The 27902-nt window shown below is 40.4% G+C and overlaps 1 protein-coding gene across 1 annotated transcript; it reads right to left on the bottom strand.

Annotated features, from left to right (window-relative positions):
* Positions 1-3249: 3249 nt before the first annotated feature.
* nrn1a (neuritin 1a) lies at positions 3250-21350 on the bottom strand. Its single transcript, XM_012851758.3, has 3 exons — positions 21070-21350; positions 13279-13426; positions 3250-7033 (listed from the first exon to the last, which is right to left on the bottom strand). The coding sequence occupies exons 1-3, from the start codon at positions 21122-21124 to the stop codon at positions 6805-6807; spliced, it is 432 nt and encodes a 143-aa protein (XP_012707212.1). The 5' UTR covers positions 21125-21350; the 3' UTR covers positions 3250-6804.
* Between the last annotated feature and the right edge of the window lie 6552 nt (positions 21351-27902).

The raw sequence follows: 27902 nt of genomic DNA, 5'->3' as shown, positions 1-27902 counted from the left end.
CTTCAACGTCCTCGACTGACAAAATGGAAAAACACCCCATTCTTCACCTGTTCCAGGAATCTAGGGTGTATCCCACAAAGTGTGTCCCTCAGGATAGGATGAGTCCCCTTTACTCTGCCTTCCCGTCAAAGTTCTTTTGATCAATTGCACTGAGAGTCTAGCAGACCGGATCCATAGTTTTGAACAACCGTTCATACCAGAACCACCACTGACTGTTACGGAATAGTCCGGATTCTTTGTGTTTAGGTACAACTAATATTTATGACATGCAAACACAGACCAGAGCCAAGCACTCAGGTGCATTAGTGGTGCGTTCCGTTTGTCCTCGGTGGTCAGAAAATTTAACCAGAACAGCCCTTAAAGCCGGTATTAAGAGTCAGAATTGGACGGTACACGGCATTCATGATGGCCGCTACTGGGCCAGCATTGACTGAACCCTCAAGCTTTGACTGATTCCAGCAGCTCTCTGTTATTTATGTGACATTCAGTCAGTGGGATAGGTGCTGCCTTTCAGTCTTCATCAGACGGGACGTTTCAGCTGTTTATCTGCACAAAATACCGCCTAGAGCAGCGTTATTGTCATTGTTACTGCTTTAACTGTCATGGTTTCAGTTCCTGTCTTAGTATTAGTTTGGTTTGGTTTCTATCGTGTTTGGTTTCTATCATTGCTGGTGTCCTGTTTAGTCTTAGTTTTAGTTTCTATCCTAGGTTAGGTCTTAGTGGCTATTTCTGTTCTGGATTGGTTTAGGTCAGTTTCTGTCCCCTTCCACTTTTCCTGTCAGCTCGTTTCCTTTTCAGCCACTTCCCTTCCCCTGATCACGTCCACCCGTTCTGGCTAATTACATTCATTATGTTCACCTGTGCACCTGCCTATTTAAGCCTGCCTCCTCTGTCACTTCCCTGCCAGACCGTCTCTATCCTCCAGGTGGGAATTTCCAGCATTTCTTCATCTTGTCTGCCTGTCTGTGTTATGACCTGTTCCTGTTTCCTGTCTCTGAGCCAGCCTGATCCTTGTTTTGATTCTGTTTTTTCTGCCTGGATATCGGACCTGATCTGCTCTCTGCAGCTTGTCCTGCCTGGACTCTCCCAAAGACTGTTCATGTTTGTTCATCCATCAAATAAATCTACTTTACATTTTCCCTGTGTCTGGCTGAATATCTGGTTCACTTCCTAATTCATTACATTAACAACAGTGAGAGCGTCCATGTTTTTTTCCTTCTGTCCGACGGAGGGAAACTGGAAACGCAAAAAGGCGGAGACGGTGTCATCTGTGACCCGTTAGTCCCGACCTCCGAGGCAAAAGGAACAGACCATAATGTACAAATCCTTAATGCTGTTGGGTATGTAAATGATTTGATATGCTAGCAGATGGAAGAACAGGAAGCAGAGAATATAAGGCGGGGCATCAGGCAGTCACCAAAGCGTCCGACAGTCAGAACCATGAGGATCCTTGGAGTACCATTAGATTTACGTTCATACTTAACATTAGAGGCTGATAGAAGTCCTGTTGTGGGTTTGCATGAGGCCCGGTTCTTGTGTGCACCTTTACTGGTATCAAGGGAACCCATGAATGTGCTGGAGGTTGCTGTCCTCCAAGGCACCAAAGGAAGGTTGTAGGAAGACCAACCAGCAGGTTCAAATGGGCCTCAACTGGGTTTGGTCAGAACGGACCAGTACAAAGTGGACCTTGGCTCATGATGGGCTTCTTTTTTGCATGAGGGTGACTAGAAACAAGCCATGTTGCCAAGTCCAGCTGGGCTACTTATGCAGCTCTTAGCTGGGTCTCAACGGTGCGTTAGGAAAATATCCACATCTAGGTTCCACGTGGGTTCCAGTTTTTATAAAGAGACGTCCTGCATCAAGCCAGTATAGGCAGATAACCTGGGTCTGTTATGCACCCCGTGCACAGCCACTCGTGGTACGTACTACTCACAAGGCCCCATGTGTCACAATGTTGGTGCACAGTGAAAGCAACCAAGGGAGCATCACTGGAGCGTGCACCAAAAGCTCCAGAACCACCTGCAGCTGTCACCTGCTAGCCAAACCAAGGTGTCTTTCAACCACAGCGTGGAGAGAAAGGACGTGCAGATGCCCTCATTTATTTATTGGTGCTGTACGACCGTTTGGACTTATGTAGACCCACGCTGTGGCAGCAGGTCTGGTGGATCCTGGAGGTCTGCTGCCTTCATTCGTCGTTCTGACTGACAGGCGCTGAGGGAACTGCCTGATAAAACCTGCTCTCCTCTCATTTGGCAGCCAGGTTGCAGGAAATCTCCCAGCCAATCAACAGCCATCTCTACCTGAGCAGAAACTTTGCTTAAAATCAGACAAGGTGCTCGGTCATTTATGTCTTCAATGTTTTATCTTTAAAAAATAACTAAATAAATAAAATTTGTGTACATCTTGTTTTGAATTTAAATTTGCACATTGTGAATTTTTGAAAAGGACAAAAAAAATCAAAGAATCCCTGTTCTGTAATATGTGTGTTTATTTCACTTATATTGAGACACAGAGGATGAAGCCATCACTACACACTGATCTCTACTCTTGTGTTCAGCAAGGTGTCTGGTTTTCAGACTTTTTATTAAAAAACGATTAAAATTAATTACCAGCATCCATTAAACCAGGAAAAGACCTCATTCTCCACGGAGACTCGTGTGTTTTATATTAAAGTAGATTTCTATGTATAAATTGAATCAGTTTGTCTCGTAAAGTGCTGAGATGACATTTCTTTGTAATTTCACACTATAAATAACAAACATTGTGTGAATTAATTACATTTTTTTAATTTACAAACCCAGTGTGTTTAAAATTAGGCTGCATCGAAGTTGTAAAGACTTTCTATCATAACTTTTATCACTGCCATAAAAATATTGTGAGATTTCGTCAGTATCGTCCATCCCTGACTAAATTTTAGATCATGTGTTTGACTTTTTCTGAATTTCATGTGTTCACTTCCACGTCTTGTTTTATTATAACTTACAGATGCAGGTCCAAATCGTCCAAGACGTTTAAGCCAAAATCTTTGAAATGCATGAACCGTATAATCTCTGCTGGACCGGGCAAACATCTTCAGCTTCTTCCTCTTCCTCTTCGTCTCAGTAAGCATAAACTGAAAACTGAGACGTGGAGCAGCTTTTTCGTCATTAATATTAAATCCACAACACTGAAGAAGTCTGTCATGTTAAATTCAACCAAACCATAGAAATCAGGATTTATCTAGATTAAAACCACACACACACACACAGATTTTCAAACATTATTACTTTTATTCATTACTCTTTATCATTTTAGCAATTGTTGAATTCATCGTTCATACCTCATTAGGCCTATATAATCTGTAAATAATCAATCTGTTAAAACTGTTTGGGATAGACTATCTCTAATAAAGCAGTTTTCTCATTTTCAATATCTCACAATCCTTTTCATATACATATACATTCTCTTCATAGATGATTTTTTTTAAATAAATCCATCTTTTTAAACCTTTTTTTATGCAACTTCCCCATAAACAAACAAATAGACAAACCAGCCAAGCAACAAACAAACTAACAGAAGTACACATCTTTTAGTTAGAAGGCAGTGGAAATGTCTCTGTCTCAGAAAAGAAATAATAAACTCCTAACATTTATTTAAAGTATGTTTTGTCGTTGATGATGCTACTGTACTTTTGGGACTTTACTCTTTAATCTAACACAGACCTAAAATATGTCACCTCTCATATTCTACTAAAAATCACTGGTATGAAAACGGGGATGATGCTAAATGGCAACAGTCATATCACTCTTCAGCCACGGTTTATTTATTATTCATATTTTGTAGCTACACTGGCTGTAACGTCTCATTTTCATATTGCTGCCAGCATTTCCATTAGAAGCCCTCTTCTAAAAAAGTATTTTTTTTTTATCTCAGGGATGTGGCCCAACAGACACCAACCCAAAGGTGAAATTTAACTTCTAATTTCATCAATACAAAACGTTGTTTTTCTGTCAAAATAATCCAGTGTTTTAAATTGATCTCATGGAATTTCAGGAAATGAGCACAATTTCAAAATATGGAAATACTTTAACTAAAGTTTCTAAACCTCATAACAAATATTATCGTCAGTTTTTTTTTTTTATTTCGGACCAATTTTCATCTTGATTCATTTTTTTGTTCAAACTGTGTGAAAAAAAACAGGAGCTAAAGGTATGAAACAATGTTAAAGATAAATTGATAAAATGCTAACCCAGCTATTCGGCTAATCTTTCTGGATTAAATAAGTATTGTGACACAATTAGACATTTTATCTACTTATCCAGATGCCACTGAGTCCTATCTAATTTGGACAACGTTTTAATCTGAGTTAATCTACTGTAACTCTCCCATAAATTCAGTTTATTTAGTTTTATCAGCTGTAGCTAAAATTAGCAATGCTAGAAAAATTTGTCACTTCAAGCAATTAGTACTATAAATAATCTTAACATTTGATTTATATATTATAAATGACAGATAAATCAACACAAATTGATTAAGATGTTAATTAAAACCTAATCTTGTTTAGCATCTCTTCTATATTTTAAATGTAATTAATTCAATGCTAACTGTTAGCTTTTTTAAATGCTGTCTGGTGCTGATCCATTCTTGACCTGATTAAACGTAACGGTTTGGTTTGCATATAGTTTCCTGGAATATAGTATATTCATAAATAAATAGACAAGTTAAATGTAAATGTACGCAAGTTAGTGGTTAGCAAGAGTCTCTGTGACTGATGGCAACTACCATAGCTGGTTTAAGAATATTATACTAATCAGACCATCTTAATTTGGACATGATTTTAATCTGAAATGATTTAATAGACTGATTTATACCCACATATCTTTGATGAATCCAAACTCATTTAATTTAGTGACTAATTGAAACCGTTAGCTAGTCTCATCATACCCAGAAGCTTAATTTATCTGTTTGATCAAATCTTGATGAATCCATCCTAGTTTGGACACAGTTTTTATCTGGGATATTGTAATAAAGACAATCTGAACCTAATTAGTTTACCAACTCTTTGACTAATCCATTCAGGTTTAGTTGCTAATTGAAACTGTTAGCTTGTATGATGTTATTTTATGCTAATTCAAGTTGAAAGATTAGCATGACCAAATTTACCAGTTTTTTTTTTATCTGTTATTATGTATTTTATTTAACCCAGCCTAATTCAGACAGATAGTTAACTAATTTAGCTGTGGTGTTTAGCAAACATGCTACATTAATCTAATTGAGCTACATGCTAATTTCCTCTCCTAATTTAACTAAATTAGCTGCTATTTCAAAGTGTTGCTAACCTAAAATAATCTGGTTTACCTTCTGCCCTGATCAGTAAATCAAACAGATTAATCTGGTTTATCTTATTTTTCAAAATATTCTGACCTAATTTGAAATCTTGTACTTTAGGTAACCTTCTGATAAAAAAATTATCAGAATTAGACGCTAGCACATTTATCTTGACTGCTAGGCTGAGCAGTTTTCTCTGAAGCTGGTTTAAATGTCAGCTTGTTTATGAATGGCAACATAACTACTGTCTGACCCTAAAGGTTAATCAGACAAATGCTGCTACTGAGTCTCAGGCTAATTATTACATATTTTAACAATATTTAGCTCTGGTTAGCTGAGCTGGAGTCATGCTAACTGAAATTTGACTTGAGTTTCCTCATCATATATCATGTAAACATGATAGTTTGATGGTTTTATGCCCATTTCCTGAAATGTTTTGAGACTTTCTTAACTGTTTTCTTGCAAATTAACGTAATTATAAACATTTCACCAAAAGTAAACCTTATGCCAAACTATACCCTCCGGGTTATAAAAAGACCATGGTCACACCAGAAAATGGCAGAATGACGTTTGGTGAATTGTAATTGGCTTCATAAAGTGGCTTTAGCGTAAATTCCCGATAATGTCGGTCTAATATTGGAATGCTAGTAATGCTGCTCGTGTCAAAGGTAAATGCTGTCATCACAGCGTTTGTTGCTGTCTCTATAGGTTGACCTTTGCATCGGGACATTTAGCCAAACGGTCAGTGTAACCCATTCTGACGTCTTCATGGATGGTGTGACCGTGGCCTCTGCACAGTAACGGCTAACTCAAGTGCAAACGTTGGGCTGTATCACCATTGTGCATTCAAACCATCACATCTACCGTGGTCGGCTGAGTCAACTCGGTGCCATTAAAAAAATGAAAAGCTGTCCGTAGTGAAAACGAGGCGACGGGTCTGAAATGGGCTCAATGCCTTGGCTTGTCTTATTGATTTTGTGGAGTTACGCTCGGTCTTGCATTACACATGAATTAGTACCTTAGGCTATACGGGAACCCTAATATATAGCCTGATACTGTGTCAGCACCCAGCAGTCACATAATGCTGTCAAGGCCTAGCCTACTACACATCAATAATGCATGGCTGACTTTAATACTATGTAATTCCACAATTGTACGTTCCCATCAAAATTTCATCATTGTCTTCATTTCAGGTCAACGACATGTTGAATATTTCATGTTATTGACCTCTGGGTGAGGTTGCGTGTGATTGGATGAGGACTCCAGGATGGCGGTCTGCAGAGGTCCCACGGGGCAAACCCGCCTGCCGAACTGTGATGAAGCAGTAAAAATCCAATTTGGCTCTGTTTTCTTGTGACGAATGCAAACTCAGTCCTGGAGGTTGTATTTTCAGGATGGAGAAGTAGCTATCAACCTTTTTCTTACATTTTTTTTTTCTCAGTTGGACATATTTTCTTGTGTTTTATTTCTTTAACTTTGTGTTTCTTCTCATATCTGTTAAAACGCCAGCCAAGTCAGTATGGTAGGCAGAGCGGTTAGGAGCAAGCTGAGGCCCCTGGCGTCGGCAGATCTGGGGGCTCCATTGCCTCCGCCGCAGAGTTCAAACAAACTCCCACGGAAATTCAGGTTGCGGGACTCCTTTTTCAGTTTTTCCCAGAGGTCCGTCGCTCCCTCTTGGCAGTCGGCCAGTGCCGTCGTGGCACAGGAATGGAAGTTATCCCAGTAACTGGCAAGAGAAAACACAGCAAGGATCACCACCACAGGCTTTTCGACAAGAGTGGGAGGCTGCTTCTAAACTGAATCCATCAACTAATCAGGAGGCAGAGCCAAGAGCGCGAGCCGTTCCAAAACCTAGCAATGAAAAACCTTATGAACTTCATCTAGTTAATATGTTACAACAAAACTCAAGAGCATTGGAGCGTCTGAGCAGTGTTTTGCTTCGGTGCTCCACAAAAACACATTTTCGCCTGGAAGACGTTGGCTCACCAGATATTCTCAAAGCTCAGGGTTGCTGCATCTCTGAAAGTTACTGTTTAAACTGTCATGCATGTTAAAATGTTAAGATTCTCCCTCCGTTACACAGTTTTCACTGAGAAGACTATACTATCATCAGCGTTTGCTTTAAAACCACAAACTGTATGATCTCTAACCACTGTCTGTGCAATTTATAACTATATTTATTTAAGGGTTAATTGGTCGGATCTGATTGGTTCTTTTTGTTTTTTTACTTTATTTTTCACAGATTTTGTTCATATTGTAGTCATACATCATGGCCATATGCAGCTGTACCTGAGTGGAGGATCTGGTTCTATACTCTGACGCAGAGAGTAATAATGTACAAATACTTCATCATCTTATCTTATCTATGCTTTACCGGATTCATTATATTTAGCAAACTTTTAACATTGACTCCTTACCTCTACATGCAATTATCTGTATGCTCTACTCCTTACATTTTATTTCATCTTGTTTTCATTCCAACTAATGATTATTTTAAAAATCATAAAATAATCAAATTAAATAAAACTTTCTGGACAAATTGTGCCATTTGGCAGCATAAATTCCCTGGTGGTTGGGGGCGGTACTGCACCCAGTTGTTTTCCATTCATCAAAACAAAGAAAACAGTGAGCATGAAGAATCTGCAGAGCGTGAGTGAAATGTGCCAAAGAAGCAGCGGTGAGGAGGCTGATAGGAGAACTCAGACTTTTAGACCTCCTCGCCGGATCTGGAGGGATTTTTAAAGATAGTTGGATGTAAAGTTAAGTTTGACAAATGCTGCCATCAGTTATAGACTTGAGCAAAGTACGTATCAGAAGGGTATTAATCAGGATTATTAATTAGTTTTTTTATCGTTTGGATGAATCATTCATTTTGACAGCACTGTCTGCTGTATATAGACGACCATGCAGGGTAATTGTTGTTTTTAAACCCTCGTATCTATTTTTCTACCTGAGTAATAAATGACTTTGGACACCTCTGCCCCCGGCGTCCGCTGCTTCCACCTTATTTCTCAGCCCAATGTGAGCCTGATTAAATAATTCATCACAATCAGCTGCTTTTCAGCCCAGTTATTTGTTTGTTGTATTGAATTTTTTGCTTTTTGAAGACAATAATTGGAAAGTGTGCTGCGGACGGTGAAGGTTAAAGCGCCGTTTATGTGATTGGAGAAAACGAAGTGATGGAGATGTGAAAGGACGACGTAATCAAGGTGCTAATAATAGATGTCCTCGTCTTCCAGCATTTAACAAAATACGTCAGGAAACCTCATCTGGTAAAATATTGATGAGGGAATGTGAACTAGTTCATGTTGGCAGCTTTGACTTACGCTCTGAATATTTAAGCTGTGAACGTCGAGCATGAATAATGTAGGTCTGATCTGTTTGAACTAGGGCTATAAAAGATTACGTCCCTGATATCAAAATCTTCTGATGCTTCTCGCCTGGATGAAGACTTTCCTGTGAAGCAATATCCAGGTGTATCACCTGCTCTGACTCTGATCAAGACTTTTAGTCAGGCACTGAGGCAGCCTTTGGGGTCCTTGGTAGAGAAACCAAACCACGGTTGTTTTTTTGAAGCTAGCGTCCAATTAATCTCCTCATTTGTTCTTCAAAGTCTACTTTTACTGTTCAGGGAGTTTGCAGCACAGTTTAAAGTTTGGTAAACATTTACTATTATTCAGACTCGTTAACGTTGGTATGTGATTGGATGCCTACATTAAAGTTTCCCAGTTTTACCACATCTGGACTGCATTTGCTCCTTTCTGATTCAAACCTCAAATACTTGGGCTGATCTAAGTAGAACTGGACTCTTCTGTGTTAAAGACAATTTTGATAGCTTTGAAAAACTACAATGAGAGCAAATTTGTTGCTGTTTCTGGAATTAGAGCCATTTTAGATCAGAATCGTCTTTATTTGGCTATGCTTGTGCACAAATAAGGGATTTTATTTATTTACTTTGGTTGGAAAAGTTATAACGCGACATTAGGTATACATATATTCCCTATGTGTTGCTGTTTTTACATGTGAAGAAGAAAGAAGGGAGATTATGAGTTTTAGGGAAATATATTTATATGGTTCCCAGCCGTGTAGCTCAGGGGATCTCAAACTTTTCATGGCCAGGGACGCTTTAGCAACGGTAAGATTTTTCCTTTAGATTCCTCATGCTGTATGTTTTAAACAGTGTTTTGTACTTTTAAATACATTAGGAATTATGTATGTTTTTAAATATATATATATAAATACACCTAATATTAGAGATCTGGTGGAGATTAGATCCTCATTCTCATTAAAGCCAAACTCAATGTAACTGTTTGTCCTAATTTTAGTTTATTTGGCTTTTACCTTATTTGATGAATTAGACGGAACAACCTGTCTTTTTCTTTGCTAACACCGCTCTGTAGCGCCCCCTGCAGGTAGTAAGCTAGACGGGTTGTGTGCAGGATGTGTGGGGTCTGCAGAGACGCTAGCAGCTCTTTTCCTGACGGAGGGCCGGATGAGACTGCAGCTCTTAGAGGAGACAAACCTGGACTGAAGTCTTCTACGCTGACGACTGACGCTTCAAAACTTACAGATTCAGGAAACCTTTACTCTGACTCTGACATCAGTGGCGTTTCATACATTTATTAAAAATACCTTTCTCATCTTAAGAAGCTAACATTATGTCGCGCCTCATCTCGTAAACCCAGCAAACCCTTATAACCTGAGTTAAAACTGAATTTAGAGCTAATCAGGTGTTTCTTACTGTAGTCCTTTAAACATTGTAATAATGGACCCAGCTAGAGTCCCTCAGGTGACGACATAGTGACACCTGTAGGCCCGACACCATGCACACCATCAGGATCCAGGCCTGCTTAACGAGGCGTTGTCCTGTCGGGCGCTCTGGTCACTGCCTGATTACATCATCTCTCCACTCAGGAACCCTCCAGCTCCTTGTGAACCGGTTGATTTAAATCCCATCGTGAGTTCTGAGTGGAGCAACAAAAACTGCTCTTCAAGGAGGAAAAACAACCAAAGATATGTTCTTTATTTCTGTACGTTTCTCTTTCATCGTCTCCTTTATCTTTTCTCTCCTTCCCCTCGCTGCCGTTATCCTCCTCTGAACCTCCTCCACCTCTCAAACGCTCCACTCTTCACTCTCACTCGCTTTAATGTTTTATTCATACCCAGGCGTCCTCCTCAGTATTTCCCGTCTAAATATATTTTTACTCTCTGGCCCCAATTTCTGCCTGCCTCTCCTCCTGTTTATCTGCCGCGGTATTCTTCTCTTAGATTTCTTTGTCTTCCTGCTTTTTTCCCCCAGTTTAATCATCTCCTCTTCATCTGCTCCTGCAGCCCCCCCCACAGCTCGTGTAAAAAGCGACAGCAGCGGCTCGCCGACGCGTGCAGAGCCGACACACACACGGCGACACGCGGCGTTTCTAATCCAATCTGCTCTTATTGATGTTGACCTGCTGACCCAGGCCGTGTCCAGGATGCATCTCAGAGCAATTAAGGCGTGTGTGTGCGTGCACATGTGTGTGAGGAGGCGTATTAACACCCCCCCCACCCCACCCCCACCCCCGCCTCCTGCCACGCCTCAACACCGCTGTGATGGAGCTGTCACTGAATTAAAAAATCATGTGTTAGTGCCGGGTGGGGGGGGTGGGGGGGGGTCCTCGCTGCAGCATGCCATCTGGTGCCCACCCGCTTTGGGTGGTGGGGGCTGCACACACCATGGCCCCCACCAGACCCCCACCAGGCCTCCACCCGCTCCTCCCTCAGGGCTCACTCCCTCATATTGTTTCATCTGAGATCAGGCGTCACTCCGGCCGGTCTCAGCATAATAAATATAAAAATCTATTCACTTTCTACTCGCAGATGAAGAGCAGGGCCTCACTTTAGAGCATGAAATATTTAAATGGCAGAGAATTCTGCGCTTTAGAGAACAGATAAATGCTCGAGTGTTGGAAGATCCATCGCCCCTGCAGACGGCTTTCAGGTGTGCCTTAAAACGTTCTTCTCTTTACGCTTTTTGTCAGACTTTAGATGATCAAATACATTTAAATATCAAAGATGATGAAATCTAAAGCGATATTTTTAAATAATTTATTTTACTAAGGGGAAAAAAGATTCCAAACCAACCTGTTAAATCAGGAATTAACTGTTGTTGACCAAATTTCTGGAAATTGAGACCTTGGTGATCAAGAATACCTTGAATAGAACCTGTCTGGCAACATGAAGCAGGCAAATAGAAACGAGTTCTGATCCAAACTAATTCCATGAACAGCTGAGAAACAAAGTCGCCAGCATCTGTCAGTCTGGAAAAGGTTAACAAGATATTTCTGAGGCTTTGGGATCAATATAGAGAAAATATCCTGTAGAGCTTTTAGAAGGAGAGTGTCTCGTTACATCTGGTATAAAACTGAGAGCACTTCAGGAAAAGACCAGCAGTCAGCAAACATGGTGGTGGCAGCATGATGGTCTGGGCTGCTCTGCTGCTTCACCACCTGAACGACATGAGTTCTGCACTGCAAAAGTAAGTAAAGTTTTCTGGAAATTGGTGTATTTGCACTTGATTTGAGCAGAAAAATTAGATGTTCTGCCAATGGTATAAGATTTTTTGCACTTAAAATCATCTTCATCATCTTATTTCAAGTGAATATATCTAATTATCTTATTTTAGGCGTAAAAATACAAATTCCATTGGCAGATAATCTTGTTTAATAACTCAAATCAAGGACAAAAACACTAATTTCAAGAAGATTTGTCTTATTTTAGTTGCCTTTTTGCAGTGTGCTTTTAGTAGAAAATCCTGAAGGTGGACGTTCAACCATAACTTTTTGATGCTCTGCAGCACAAAGATCCAAAGCACACTAATAAGTTCACCCATGAATGTCCCCTAAAAACCAAAATGAAGGATTCTAAGTGGCCTAGTCAAAGCCCGGACTTAAACCAGAAAGAGATGCTGTCGCCTGACCTTAAACTGGACATTTATGTTGGAAAACCCTCCATTGGGTCTATAAGGACAGTTCTGCAAAGCAGAGAGGGTCCAAACTCCTCCAGACTGAGTTTAAAGACTAATTTGTAGTTATCAGAAACACTTGATGGCGGCTGCTGCTGCCAACGGTGGAATATTATATATATATTATATTATATAATATTTAGTTATTTAGGTTAAACAGACACAGGGCCAGGCTGACCTGGACAGATTCTGCTCCCTGAATAAAAGAAATCATCTGGTTTAATCTTTACCTGTTCAGAAAGTGACTGAATTTTTTAAGGTTGACACCAGAGCATAAAAACGGTTTAATTTACTTTGTAGCCAATCATGTGTTCACAGTGGAGCGTAATAGATTATCGGAACATCAATGGTCCACAAAACAGCCGGATTGTCCAATCAGATGCTCTCCACTCCTTCTACTCAAATACCTGAACTTCTGAATGATATTTCTTGACTAATGATTGAAGCACAGAAACTGAATACATAAATAAATGTCCTGCTGAGTATTAATCTCTAATTTCTATCTTTAGAAACCGTGTTCTTCAAGCCGAGGCGTGTCTGAGGGCCGATAAAAAGAACGTGTCGTATGTTTTTAGCATCTTTGCTATATTTGGTGTTTAGCTTCATCACCTGCTTCCTTCAGTTTGATCTCCGTAGATCTGTCCACGCCAGTGACTCCCTGAGACCATAAGGGGTTTGGAATAGTATTCAAATTTTAAAGTTTTATTAATAATGAGGTGCTAAGTTTGTATCTGTGTGCAGGATTCAGGTTTGCTTAAAAAGAAAGATGGTCTAACATCTGATTTCACAGGCTGATGAATCTTCAACATGTTCAGTAATCTACGTTCTTATTTACTTTTGCAGCACTAATTTGTTTTCTTTGACAGTTTTTGCAGCATATGGCCATTAGCAGAAGTACGGTTCTGGTGGCCTGACGCTGGAGTCTGACTCCTCATCGGTTGGAGTGATCGTGTGTTTGAGGCTACACCTACCTGCAGATCTTGTGCAGGTTCTCTCTGTCGTCCAGGTCCTGGGGATAGTTGGCCATGTCGTCCCCCAGCTGAAGGAGACAGTCTGAGAAACCTTTAAACACTGAGTCACATTGACCAGCGCTGACGAGCACCGTCTGCAACACGGTTACTGCAGAGAGGGGAGAAAACAAAAGACATCTTCAGTACAGAAAACCACAGCTGTCTGACTTTGTGTGGCTTGGATTAGGATAATCTGATTTAGTTTAATTTGTCTCTCTATGACAGAATGCATTGATCACTGTAAAGAGCCCAATAATCAACCCCTTTTCCCTTTTTATGTCTAAGGTGTCTGTCACATTGACTCTTAATCACAACAGGTAAGAACAGTTTTTAAGGCACTTTACAGAAAGTCAGAGATTTCTTTATGAGAATAAAAACATAGATATCATCAGCATAGAGAGAGAGACAGTGAATCAGTAAATCACACTTTAAATAGAAAAAAATAGAGAAATCACATGAAACATCATTCAGAAATATAGTGTAAAATATTAGAGGTAATAGAAGAGAAAATATCTGATCTTTGCAGATGTTGAAGCGTTTTAAACAGAAGGTTTAAACAGAAAAATATTTTTTCATTCACAAAGTAAAACTGCTATTTATACCAAATCTATTAACTCTATGTGTGGCTCTACAAACCCACAAAGATCAGCACATCAGGGTAAATACATTTATAACACATTTATTCAAAGAAACTTTGACAACTAGAAGGGTTGGGAATCAAACCGACAACCTTATGAATGTAGTACAATCCTCGATATCAGCTTTTGTTCAGCTTCTGGGTTTGTCTACTTTCAACAATTACTTCCTGTTTTCTAAGAATCTCTTTACATGTTGATGTTACATCTTAGCATCAAATCACGCCGCACATTTAGCTATATGATGAACTTTTACCTAACTTTTAAGTTTAGGATGGAATTTAGCTTTAATTTAGCTTTAATTTAGCGTGGTACTTCTCTCAAATCTGCCTGATTTAAGGTATTTAGTGATTTCTCCAGATCTTCATCTTTAGTTGTACCAAAGCAAGAACAGTGACAGAAAAGCAGGAGACCTCCCTGATTTATTTCCAAACCCTGGTCAGGAACCAAGTCGTTAATAATTTAATTAAAACCAGAGCCAATCAGAAGGAGGATCATAATCTCAGTTGGTGCTAACGAGGGCTAAAAATTGATCCTGCATCTTTATGACCTATAAAAGCGTGCCAAAATGGAGTAGATCTTTCTGTTTTACTGTAATCGTGGTGCCGCTTGCAGCAACGTATTGCAGAAATGTTCTCCTGCATCCTATGCTCCATCCATAACAGGTTATTTTCAGAAACAACCAGCAGGAGGCCCAAACCTGGTTCTGTTCTTTCAGACTGTGGCACCAATGCACCAAACGCCATATTGACACAATTAAACCAACACCGGTAGCACATCTGAACTCCTGCTGAATGTCCTGAGGACCAAAGCATGCCACTGTGCAGAGATCATGAACAGACAGCCACCACGCCGTCAACAGGGTTAATGCCACCATTAACTGTGTGTACTGAGCCCTCCAGACCGGTGCTTCTAGTTTTTCTAAGCATTTGATCTGTGTGTAAATACTGAGCCGGGTTCTACAGGAGATTTGTTCCTGTTAAAAGCAAGGGATTGCTTTCCACTGTCGCCACATGCTTGCCTAGAAAAGGAGATTGCTGCAAGGTCAGAGACTGAATGGATAGAAAATGTTTCACCAATGGACATTATGAAGTGCTGTTGGTTGCACTGGGTGTTTTAACTAGGACCAAACTGAAACAATGAGTCTTTGATATTGTTGGACTGCTTTAAAAACGAGCGTAAACATGGAGCAAAAACCAACAACTTTTAATGAAACGCCCTGAAACGCCCCAATGCACCAGCAACAATAACATCAGCCCTAACATCTAGTTTCTCCAATGTGACTTCAGTTAAATGTAAGAGGGAAAATACTGGAGCGATTTCAGATGTGATTAAATGTCTGTTAAAGTTTAGCAACAGCTGCTCAGATGATGCAAAGCAACAGAAACTATTAATCTTTCTTTTATAATAAACAGAGAGAGGAAAGTGTCTCAGCATCCAGATGTTAACAAACTGAGGAGGGACCACAGAGGGTCCTTTAAGGAAAAGTCTGGTTCCAGTTCTTTAAACTGAAGGTTGAAGGTCCAGAATAAGATTAAGGTTCAGATTGTTTAAATTAGTTAATTTGTGATCTCTGCAGACTGTATTGTAATCTATGGAGCGTTTTACAGCCGCTGTCCTCTCCATCGTTTTACTACTGCAGCCCAGATGGGACTAAATTAAGATTTTAACTCTGCGTGTCTCTCACACCGGACCGTTAACTTTTTATGAGAAACAACCGCCAGAAAATCTGATTTATTTTACAAACAGAACCGTTTATAGGATGGAGCTGCATGGCTGTGCAGAAAGAAGGTCCTGGGTTTGAATCCTGCAGCTTGAACGTTCTCCCTGTGCATGGATGGGTTCTCTCTGGGTACTCTGGCTTCCTGCTATGATTCATTACCGTGGCGGTTATGATGGAAACATCTCCTGGTTTTCTTTCAGGGTTCTAACTGATGCCTTTGGCCTTTTTCATTCTAACCATGAAGACAAACCGTGTTGTTGTTATAAAAACATGCAGCCGCCACATTAACGCAGCATTAATGGGCAACATGTCAAATATATTTAGCAAAACATTGACCTGATACAGCAGGTCGCTGAGGAGAGATTGCTGTCACGAATAATCGGATCATAAATGAAACGTTTTGTTTATCAGAGTTTAAACCTTTTTAATTTCATGGCTCTTTGGACGTTCTCTAACTGGTAAATGCAGCAGAAACATCTGTGGATCAGCCACTAACTGAGGCCCTCCAACCAGACGATCACCAGCTCTCTGGGTCAGAACCGGTCCCTCATGGACCCTGAGGAGGCGGAGCTCAGCTGAGGCCATCTGTCGGCTGACGGCGTGTTTAACCAGACGGGTCACACACACACCCCTCCTGGTTCGTTAAGCACAGGATGGGCCTGATTGATTGGTCTGGGTAACAACCGGGCCGGGCCGGTTCCGCTCCGTCAGCTGATGGACTAACACAGCATGACGTGTAGAACGAGACACGGCTGTTAGGCCAGGTCAGGGGGAGGAAGGAGAAAAACCAAAAGGCTTTCTGACGTCAGGGCGTCTCCTGGAGCCTGCAGCCCGGTTCTGTTCTGCCGGGTCAGAACCTCCCAGCACCGGGTCAGAACCTCCCAGGACCGGGTCAGAACCTCCCAGCACCGGGTCCAGCTCTGGTCCTCAGCGGTTCTGAACCAGGCAGCCATCTCAGACATGCAGGACACCGATCCCTGAGGGACGCCGGCGCCTCAGAGCAGCAACAGGAAGTACTTTTCAGAATAAAGGCTGGAGAACTCTGAAGGTCTCATAGGGAAGTTATGCAGAGGACTTCCTGCTTTCCTCCACCTCCATGTTTACATGAAACCCACCTGAGCAGCAGGTGGCGCTACGCCCCACAGGAACAGATAACCGGCGTTAACTGAGGGAAATTACCATGAACCAGAAAAAAGATTTTAAAATCATCTAAATCTTTTTTTAGCAGGTTTCACTTTCTTCAGAAATTTGAAGGCTGTGAAGAACAAGTTTAAACCAGGAATGGATCAGAACCAGAACAGTGGCCCAAAATGTACAACATTTTTTAGTTTGTTTCCCTTTAAGCTTCTTTGACTCAAACTAACTTTAAGACGAAGGTTTGTGATTTTAAAAACTTTAACACCATTTCTGGCTGAAAAGGAGGAAAACCTCCGCCGTCTGCGGATGATGATTAATAAACGAAACTAAACGGCTGCTTTGGGAATATTAGTGAAAAATGATTTCTGCTTATTTATTTATTAGGTTAAGATGATAAAACAGCTGAGCTTATTTTAGGGAAACTCAGCTTAATGAAACGGATACATTTATATTGAGTTTTTTGTTGGTGTTTTATTTTTACTTTTATATTTTTATTTAATTCATACATTTGATGGTTATTCAGCTATTCAAAGGTTTGTTATTTTAAATTATGTTCTTATTTTTATTTCTTGCAGCTATACTTGGATAGGTTTGGTAAAAACTCAAAACTTAAAGAAGCCAAAGCTTCATTTTTTTCTGTTTCTTTTTTTACATTTTTTTTTTTTTTTTTTTTTTTTTTTTGCATATTTTCTATATTTATTCTGGTTTTATTTTCAGTTTTATTGAATTTTTCGTTGGTTTGGTTACTTGGTTGAGTTTAGAAATAAAACACTTTTAGCTTTAAAAGGTCCTTTTTAAAATGTTTTCCATCATTTTACTGTTTTTATTTTCTTTTTTATCTCTTTTCACTCGTTGGTTGGATTCAGGTTTTAATGTTTAATGCTGTTAATTTAGCAAGAACTCTGTTACTATTATTATTTTTATATAAACTGTTTGGTCACAATTTAAACTTTTAATGGCAGTTTTTCTCCAATCTGCTTTATTTTCACCAACTCCTCGATTTTAATTTATTCTCCTTTAATGGAGAAAAAAAATTAAACATTCAGAAACTTTCAGCAGGAGTTTCATTCATCTCAAAGTTTAATTCTCACTGAAAAAGCAAAAATTTCCTTTGATTTACATGGTTAATTTTCATCTTCAGGGAGAGAAATAAATATATTATTTGGTTCTAAAAAAAGGATTTACTGCTGTGTAATTTATACCTTTAAAATTATTGGAAATATTCCAGATCCTCATATAAATCAGCAATTTCTATTAAAAATGGCAACTTAAATAATATTAAATGAAATCTTCTCAAACCTTCTGATTGCATCATTCTTTTCATAAAATTTAACATGAATGTTTTTGGGTTTTTTTGTTTGTTTTTTTTGTTGTTTTTTTTTACTGCAGCTTTCATGTCATGAATTAGATCCTAAATTAGGGATGTTATTTTCAGCCAAATTAATATAAATATAAATAAGTTGTTTTTGACAGCAGGTTATTTATTTATCTGGTGAATTTGACAAAAAGGCGAAATAAAGTTTTCAGTTTAAAGAAGTGAAAAAAAATGTGGATTAAATTGATAATTTTCTGTAAATGGTCAAAACTGAGAAATAGGGATTTTAATGTGCATCAATAAACGTGTGAATGTGTTCAGGTTATAATGTGTTATAATAATAATGAATAATGGGCATAAAAGGCGCTTTAAGGATCCTGGTTTGTTTCCTGCTAAATTTTCAGAATAAATCACATTTAGTTAAAAAATAAATGTTTTAATAATTGCTGATAATTTCTTAATTTAAATGATCTTTAACTGATGAAAATAAACATTTAAACACATATTGTTAAGCTGCAGCTGTCATTTTTCCCATGTTTGCTGCATTTCATTGGATATTTACTGTAATGAATAAATGAATAAATGTTGGAGGCATGATGACATCATCTCTGATGGCTGCAGCGCTCAGCGCCGCAAAACGCCTCAATCAGCCGCAGAAATCCTGCAGCAGCGTCTCACCGTGAAAAGCTCCTTTCACCGCGAAACACCCCAGAAAATGGAAATAAACTGGAAAAATCACTAAAACTCTGACATATCTTCATCTACCTCCACTTATTTTTAGTCAAAATGTTTCTTTACGCCTTATTTTCTTGATTTTTACTCACAACTTTGGTTTTTCAATGCATTTGTAAAACAAAAAAAACATCAACAGCAATATTTCTATAATGTAGGGAAGGTTTTTTTAGGGCTGCAGAGATTTAATCGTTTTATGCCTTTTTCTCTATTTCTTGAATAATCTCCAACTTTCCGCCCTAAACCCTCCATCACCCTCCATCACCCTCCTCCTGCCTCCTCCTGCCTCCACCCAGCTCCGTCCTGCTCCCTCCACCTTTCCTCCCAGGTTTCATCGGCGCGCAGCGCGGGGGCGCGCATGACTTTATTTATTTAGGCTGATTGTATTTTCGTTCCCGCCTCCCATCGAGCGCCCATTCACACACACACACACTGACACACACATTAAACAACACACACACACACACACACATTAAACAACACACACACACACACACACACACACACACTCCCTCAGTGGATGCCAGGACCAGCGTGTTGGAGCTTCACGCCGCGGACACACCCACCCTAACGCTCCTTCCTCGCATGAAAATTAAATGCTAACTGAAAATATTTCTGCACAATCATGTCCCATAAATTCATATTTTTATTTTCTCCACTAGTTGGATACATTTTATTATATTTTCGTCTCTTTGAGCTTTAATGAGACATAGAAACAACATGAAACCACAGGTTTGAGGTCTTTCCTCTGAAACCGGACTTTTAACTGTTTTCCTGCTTTTTTTAAAGGTGTCTGTGGTTCTGCCGCCCGCTAAAAAACGCCGAACCGAACCGAACCCACTGCATGGATCCAGTCTGGGCGCGCAGGAACCGGCTCCGATCAAACCTAATTATTAACGGCCGATTCAAATCCAGGCCGCTCGGTCGATTTTATTCGATTCCTCCGCAAACATCCCGCAAACATCCCGCAAACATCCCGCAGCGGCACCCAGACTGGACCAGCACCAGTAAGGCGACCCAGAACCGGGTCAGTCCTGCGTGTGTTTGTCCTCCTGAAACCTGCATGTGAGCAACAAAAGCCCAGGAGGAGACGGATCCACGCTGGCTGAATAATTCAGCGTTTCTCGTCCACAGACACGCACCCACGTACGCGCGCGGACAGCAGCCTCCTCCACGGCGCCGTTATGCAACGCAGCAGAACATCGGCCCGTCTGCAGCAGCGCGGCGGCCCAACCGAACCCCAGCAGGGCCCGTTCATCCACACACCCACTTTATAATAATAAAATTATTATTATTATTATAATAAAGAGAAGGTGGCACACCGTGCACGAGCGAAGCGGGTGCACCGGCGTTTGTGCGCGCGCTCCAGCTAAACGAAGGAGATGAATTTGCTGCGATTTTCGTTTCTGTTTCCTCCTTTTTGCTGCAGATTCGTTTATTTTTTCATGCGGAAGATTTAAAAAATGAGAAGATAAAACGGTTTTTATCCAGTTCATAATTTCCGGAGGTGTTGGTGACGCGCGCACTGCGGCGGGATGGCTCCTGTGAACACCGACTAATAACTGGACTCTGTCTAATATCTGGAGTTCAGCTCCTCTTGTGTAACCAGGCCCCTCCGGTTCACTCTACCCAACCAGCTAAAGCGCTTTTTGGATGAAAGCAAAGAAAAAAATCATTTAGTGAAGATCGAAACGAAATTTTATTTCCAAATTTAGAATATTTTTTACGAGCAGTTCAGTTCTGCAGGTGAAGCAGATGCAGCAGTTTGGGACAACCAGCACGGAGGAGGAGGAGGAGGAGGAAGGAGGAGGGGAGGGGGGAGGGGGGCATCCCCCTTGTTAACGCACGCACGCACGCACACGCACGCACACGCACGCACTCCAAATGTGAAGTGAAGCCCCGCTGAAAGAGGCGCGGAGGCTCACATGCCTCCGCTGCTTCACTACGAGCCGCCGCGGCTGTAACGGACCGAAAGAACCGCAAATATTCCGGAGAAAATCACCTGAAATTATGCAAAACGAAATCTAGTCTGAATATAAAAGCTGGCATGAGGAATAAAAGGGGATTAAAGAGTTTCTGTGTGTGGTCAGGGTTGAAAACAGCGGCAGAGAGGCGCGCAGCAGACAGGTGGAAGGATTTAAAGCAAAGGAAAACCGGATTAAAAGGCGCAGAGAAGCTGAAGTTTTACGCGGAGCTCTCCTGCTGCTCACCTATATGAAGAGCCAGAAGCAGTGTGAGGCATTTGGAGGACCAGGTTACTCCCATCCTCTGCGTCCTCCTCTCACCATGAGAGCACAGATTGACAAAGTTGCAGAGCCGCAGAGGAGGAGCCGCACATTCCCCGCAAAAAACGCTCCAGACGCCGCCAGCTACATCCACCACGGCCGCTGCTCCTCTTCTCCTCCGGATCTGTCCTCCTCTGCAGGAGTCTGTGGGTCGGTGCTGCTCCGCTCCGCTCCCTGATCTCACTCCGCTTTACGCGTCCCGAGTGAAAAAAGAGAAGAGGGAGAGAAAGCTCCTCCTTCCCTCCATCCCTCCCTCCCTCCCTCCCTCATCCATCCATCCCTCCATCATCAGCAGCAGCATCATCGCACATTTGCCATCTTTCTCTTTTTTGATTTCAACCGGACAAGGAGTGGATGACTAAAATGTCCTGAATGCAGAAATAAAATCCATATTCATCACTTAGTCACGAACTGAGATTAAAAAAATGTGTTTTTTAATTTTGTGTGAAGAAATAAGCAACGTTATAAATGTTAAAGGCCTCTCCTCCTCCTCCTCCTCTGAGGAAAGTCAACATGAATCACAACTGGCACCATCTAAATAAACTGAATTATGTCCTTTTGACTCATTTCACTTTTATACAGTCACAAAAATATGTATTAAACCTGTTTAGACTCAGAGTTCACATTTTCTTCCTTTTATCATAATTTCCAGAATGGTTTTGGTTTTGGTTCTGATGAGCCCAACACAGAACCCCCAACTCCTGGGCCGAGACCTGAGTACAACCCTGAGCTTCCTCACATGTTTTTATCTCTAAAACATTCAGATGATTTTCCTCTACATGTAAAACTGTCCGGGTTCTGCTGTCAACGTTCTCCAAGGTTTTAAAAGGTTCTCCTTCACATCTGATTCCTGCTCCTTTGGTTTAAAATCCGTTGGAAAACCAGGAGGAACCTTTTTTCTGTGGAGGAGTGCAGCACAGCTCCTTCACACTGCCTGTCAGCAGGCTGAAAGAAGTCTGACTTTTCTTCGATTTTAAGAACTCAGCTGTTTATGCATTTTTACGGTTGAAAATTAAAGATATATTTTCTTTAAAAAATACCCTGCATATTTGCTTTTAATCCTTAACAAAATAACATAAGAAATAAATGTTATAAAAATAATATTTGAACCGAAATGAATAATATGCATGTGTAATACATATACACGTATTTAATAGAGTGAACCAAAAAGCTAATTGTTAGATAAATTTAGCAGTTGTAAAAAATTATTGTTTCTGCTTTAAATGAACATGTCAGACTGAATTAAATGCTGAACTTTCAATAAATAAAACCCATTAAATCATATTTTTTATTCTATGATAATTCATGTGGGCCCATTTGCAGGCCAAAAATATAACAATAAACAGGAATTACTAGATATTAAACATGATATAACATTTTTTTAAATTCCTGACTATCTCAAAAAATATTAAAAAAATAATAATTACAGAGACAAATGTTGCAGTTAAATATTTTCTTCTAAATGGAGGAAATAAATCATCTGAGTTCATCTAGTAAAACATCGCCCCCACCGGCAGCTGGTGGAACTGCATGCCACTACAGTCTCAACTCAAGACCTCATTTATTTAAATTATCTTCCAAGCAGGCAGGCGTGTTTGTAATGTTTTAAAGCGGTTTTGATCAGTAGCTCTCCGGGCCACACTTTCACTTTCAACCTCGGGCCTTTTTCACTCATTTCAGTCAATCAGGGGGAAACTTAAACCAACAGTGATGCAAAACGAGGCCTTTGGAGATCCGGACAAGTTGGGAGAAAATCAGGAGCCTCAGATGTGAAGCTGTTTGAGGGGAGAGCGCAACTGGATCTCCCACTCACGCCCACTCACGCCCACTCAGTGAGACGTGCGTGTGTTTGATTCACACTCAAACAGTTGAGGGGTCTCTCCTCCTCCTGCTGACGTCAGCACAGCCCTCTGCTGCATATTAACGCAGAGATTTCCACAGGTGATGCAGCGCTGCAGCAGGAGAGCACACACACACACACACACACACACACACACACACAAACACACACACACACGCACACACACACACACACACACACACACACACACACACACACACACACACACACAAACACGCACACTGAGGACCCTGCATGGTCTCACACACCGCGGATTTAGGTCTCTGCAGACATCTCATCCTCAGGTGTGATGTCTCTGGTTGACCTTGTCTTCTATAAGATCAGCTGTCCAATCAGAAGCCAGCACACAGCTGGACAGACACTCACTCACCTCCTGCCCCACGTGCGACTATAGAATGGGGCATGGAGACGTTAGCGACCTCTGGTGGTGAACAGGAGGAAGTGCAGCAACACCAAACTTGTAGTTTAAGTGACTTTTTCCTCTTCTTTGTTATTATTATAATTTAAATATTATTATTTGTCATTGTCTAGTATCTTCAGCTGGTCTCTCGAACACGGTAAAAAAATTAAAAAAACACACATACACACACACATACACAACAACCTGACCTTTCATTATGGATTCCGTCCGTTTCACCAGTCAACATCACCATCTAGTGGAAGGAAAATGCGCTTGCAGGATTGGAACGATGGGTTTCCAGTATTCTTTAAACTTTTTCTAAATTTTCTCTTTTGCCACGTGTAGTTACAGTTCATGACAAGTACATTAGAAACCCTATGCACGTCTCTGTGAGTTAGAAATACACAAATTCAGTCCTTCCATTCATTAAAAAAGCTGATTATCACCATTAGTAAATAAAAAAACTACAAAATAAGTCAATTTAAATATTTCACAACATGAATATATGTTTACAGTGCTGCAAAAAAAGTAGTTCATTTTTATGAAAACTGTTTTTTCCTTAGGTTCTTTTTAAGGTTATGTTTAACATTACAAACATGTTAAAGATAACCTTAAAAAATCGGCAAACCTGCATAAATACATGTGTATAGATAATGGATGGATGGATTTATCAGCATAACTTATGATCAGGCCACAAAATCTCAATTAGTTTCCTGTCCAAACTTTGACTAGGCCAGTCTAGAACCTTTGTTTTGTTGAGCCTTTCATATGTGGTTTTGCTGCTGTGCTTTGGTCCCTACAGCAGAGCATGAGGAGCTTTAGCTTCAGATCTGAAAACCGATGGTTGGATGTTCTGCATAACCAGAAAAGCATTTGTTTAGATAGGCCTTAACTTAATAAATTGTTTTTATCATTTCTCTTATGTAGGTGACGCACTTTGTGATCTTTGTCTGTGAAAGGTGCTATATAAATAGGAAGTACTATTTATTTATTTGTAAATCCACCATTATGAGAAAACAGGTGGGGGGGGGGGGGCTTTCTGACTGAGACAGGATGAAGATCAGCAAACAAACTAAAACCACTGGTGTGTCATGGTTCTGGGTGGGTCTGCCTGGTGTTTTATTCCAGGTTTTCTTCCAGAACTTTCCTGGATTCAGCTCCATCCATCTTCCCTTCAGCTCTGAGCAGCTTCCTTGTTCCAGCTGAAGCAAAGCGTCCCCACAGCATGATGCTGCCACCTAATAATATCATTTCAATAGTTAACTTGCGATTAATCGCAAATTAATCGCATATTTTATCTTTTTATTTCTGAAAGTGTAAAAGTCTATTTTGGCATTTTAATATGGGATTTTCCAATAAATGACACTAGTAAAAAAACATGCTTGTACTAAAAATAATAAATTTTCAAGCACTTTTCAGAATTGGAATGAAAGCATCCTGCTGCCATAAAATGTTAAACTCTGGCCAGTAATGGCTAAATTACTAATAATAATAATGCCCTGATGCTTAAACAATTTGTAAACAAATCTGTAAATAAATAAAAATTTCTTGCCAAAATATTTTTTTGCCTCTTAAAAAAAGATAGACATGGTATTAAGAATTTACATATAAAGTAATACTAATTTTATATTTTAGAGACAAAAAAGAAAACAAATTAATAAGCATTAAAGTATAGTTTATGGGTTGGGTTACTGTAATGTTATCAGCGTGTAAAAAAATCACCTTCAGAACCAATTTCTGCACAAAATGGTGAGCTGCACTGCCAAATCTACTTTCAGCAGTTATCAGTTATTACAACCATAAACTGCAGAAAATATGGGCAGAGTTGCTCTTCCTGCCTTTACTCCCTCTGCTCTATTGTCAGTCTAGGAGGATGCGCTCCAGCGCGTCATGAGGCGGAGGGCTATTTCAGCTGGTTATACTCACTGTGTCAGTAGTGCTGCAACGTTACTTATCTTAGAGCCCAAATAAGCGACTTCACTCTGAGGAACAAGCCCAAAAAAACTGCAACCCACAACTCATGAAATTAACAACGACTTTAGAAAGAAGAAGCCCAAAGTCACATGAGATAAGTGGGTTTGACATCAGTGAGCGCGGGTCTGTTTTGCTACAGTCTCTAGCAGTCATGGAACTACAAAAAGCGGCGAGGGTAAAAAAAAACACAATCCGGGGAGCGGTCCGGGTGGAAAAAAGCATTAACAGGATTAACGCGCATTAAAAAAAATGACGTCGTTGTTGTCTAACAGAGTTAACGCGTTAATAACGCATTAAAACTGACAGCCCTAAAATAAGCACCAATAATTTGGAATATTGAAAATAACCGAAGAGTTTCTTTTTGTCACGACTCAATGAATCACAGACAGGATGTTCTGGACTCTATTCCCATCTGAATGAAACCTCTGGTTGTCGATCTAAAACCGGTATACAGACACCTTTGGTCCAACAGCATCCCTGCACTGCACGGAACAAAAAATAAGTAACATTTTCTTGAAATGAAAGTATTTGCCCCGGATTTGAATAAAAATAAGAGAAACTCCATCATTATCTCACATCTAACAGCTTCAGATCTACATACTGCTGATGAATCAGGTGATTAAACTCAATCAGAGGTGAGGGACCGCGGCTCCAAGGTCTGCAAACATTCACCCGAAATGTGCAATAAAAGCGCTCCTGAAGTTCCTTCTTCTCATGAATCCCATGAGTCACGGCAACATGAACGTTTGTTTCTGCATCTGAGAAAGTGGAAGTGGATGGACCAACCAGCAGCGTGTCAGAGCGACCCGATCAGAGCAAACAAAGCTGAAGACTTTTCCACGTCGAGCAGATTTTTAATCAAAACATGTTGAGATCTGCAGCTTCTCCGCTGAGAACGTGACCTGAGGTGTAAACGAGTCGCTGTGACCTGAAACTGCTGAGGTTTCCTCCAAATGTCACAAACTGTATCAATGCTCCAGAAAAGAAGACTCAGTCATCAAACATAAAAGCAACGCTTGATGTTTAATTTCGTGGCTGATCATTTTTAGGATGCAAACATTCACTTTTTGTGCCAGAATGATTAATAAAGAATCATCTATTCATGCCTACAATCAGGAAGAGTTCACTCCAGTAAATCATTTCCAGCTGCAGGGGTCACACAGTTATTGTGGTTTGATCAGAGCTCATAATTCATTAGATTTTCTTCAGATCCTCTGGCCCAAAATAGCCTGAATATCATCCTGTTAAATCTGAGATCTATTAGTGCTAAATTACTGGGATTATTCTCACTAAAGTTCAGTTAAATGAAGCTCTTTGTTCTAGTTTTACAGGTGAATTATTTTCTTAGTTTGGCTTGTAGATATTGGTCCTTTTTGCTCAAGTGATCATTAATTTTATATAATATAAGCCTCTATTTATCCAGATAAAAACCTCACTGAAGCAGCACTATTTACAATCATCAACAGTTTGATTCATTCAATAATAAATGAGCGTGAGGCGGGGTCCACCTGGACAGGTCACCAGCCAATCACAGGGCAACACAGAACCAAGCACACACACCTCAAGGGCATTTATAGGAACCAATTAACCCGACAGTCATGGTCCTGGACTATGGGAGGAACCCAGAGTACCCAGTGAGTTCCCATGCATGAACAGGGAGAACATAAGCACAACGACCCCAGGCTGGGATTCTAACCCAGGACCTTCCTGCTGCAAGGCAGCGGTGCTACCAGCGGCTAACCATGCAGCTAATGTACATTCATGTTGTTTTAAAAGCATAAAATCAACTAACAACAAATTAATGACTCAATATTAGAAATACAATAAACAGATGTGATCATACATACAAACTATTCAGAGCAGTGTCTACTTTTCTACATCTATGCTCAGGGTAGCTGCCATTTATCTCATCTTGTATCTTTAAGTCCCATTAAAACAGGGAGATTGCTGCAGATTCTCATTAAACCTGGCAAATGTGTCTGGTGTGTCTTTACAGTCATCATAAAAGTGCCTTTCAGAAGCCTGGATTACTGCAAGATCTCAGAATAATGTATAAATATCAAAATAATTTAACGCTACATGTGTTGCTCAGAAGAAGCTGAGAATACAGACATGTGGCCTTGGCTTGGCCGCCATGTTTAAATCCAATATGGCTGCCGGGAGGACATGATTTGGGTCTGGTCTCAGCTTTTACAGGCGAGTTTCTTTCTCCTTGCAGGAAGCTCCAGTGAACATCGTTTTATGGCTGCTCACAGTCCAGCATATTTTCATAGCTTGAAAAGGATTTATATCTGAACATTGTATTTACTGCACACAGCAGTCGGACCAATGGCTTTGTCTCCTTTCACAGGCTTTAGATGAAAGTCACAGGTGTAGGGGAAGAGCAGTGGCCCATGTTCAGGGGCCTCAGTCCTTAAAGCCGCCGTCCAGAGTTCAGGTTCCAGGCTGTGGAGCTTTGGTCCCTGTCAGCCTGCTGTCATCTATTTTATTAAATTTAATCCAGAACACAAGCCATCCATCTGT

Source organism: Fundulus heteroclitus, chromosome 21 (assembly GCF_011125445.2).
Source record: "Fundulus heteroclitus isolate FHET01 chromosome 21, MU-UCD_Fhet_4.1, whole genome shotgun sequence".
NCBI classification, from domain to species: Eukaryota; Metazoa; Chordata; class Actinopteri; order Cyprinodontiformes; family Fundulidae; genus Fundulus; species Fundulus heteroclitus.
This window is presented reverse-complemented; position numbering and strand designations above follow the sequence as displayed.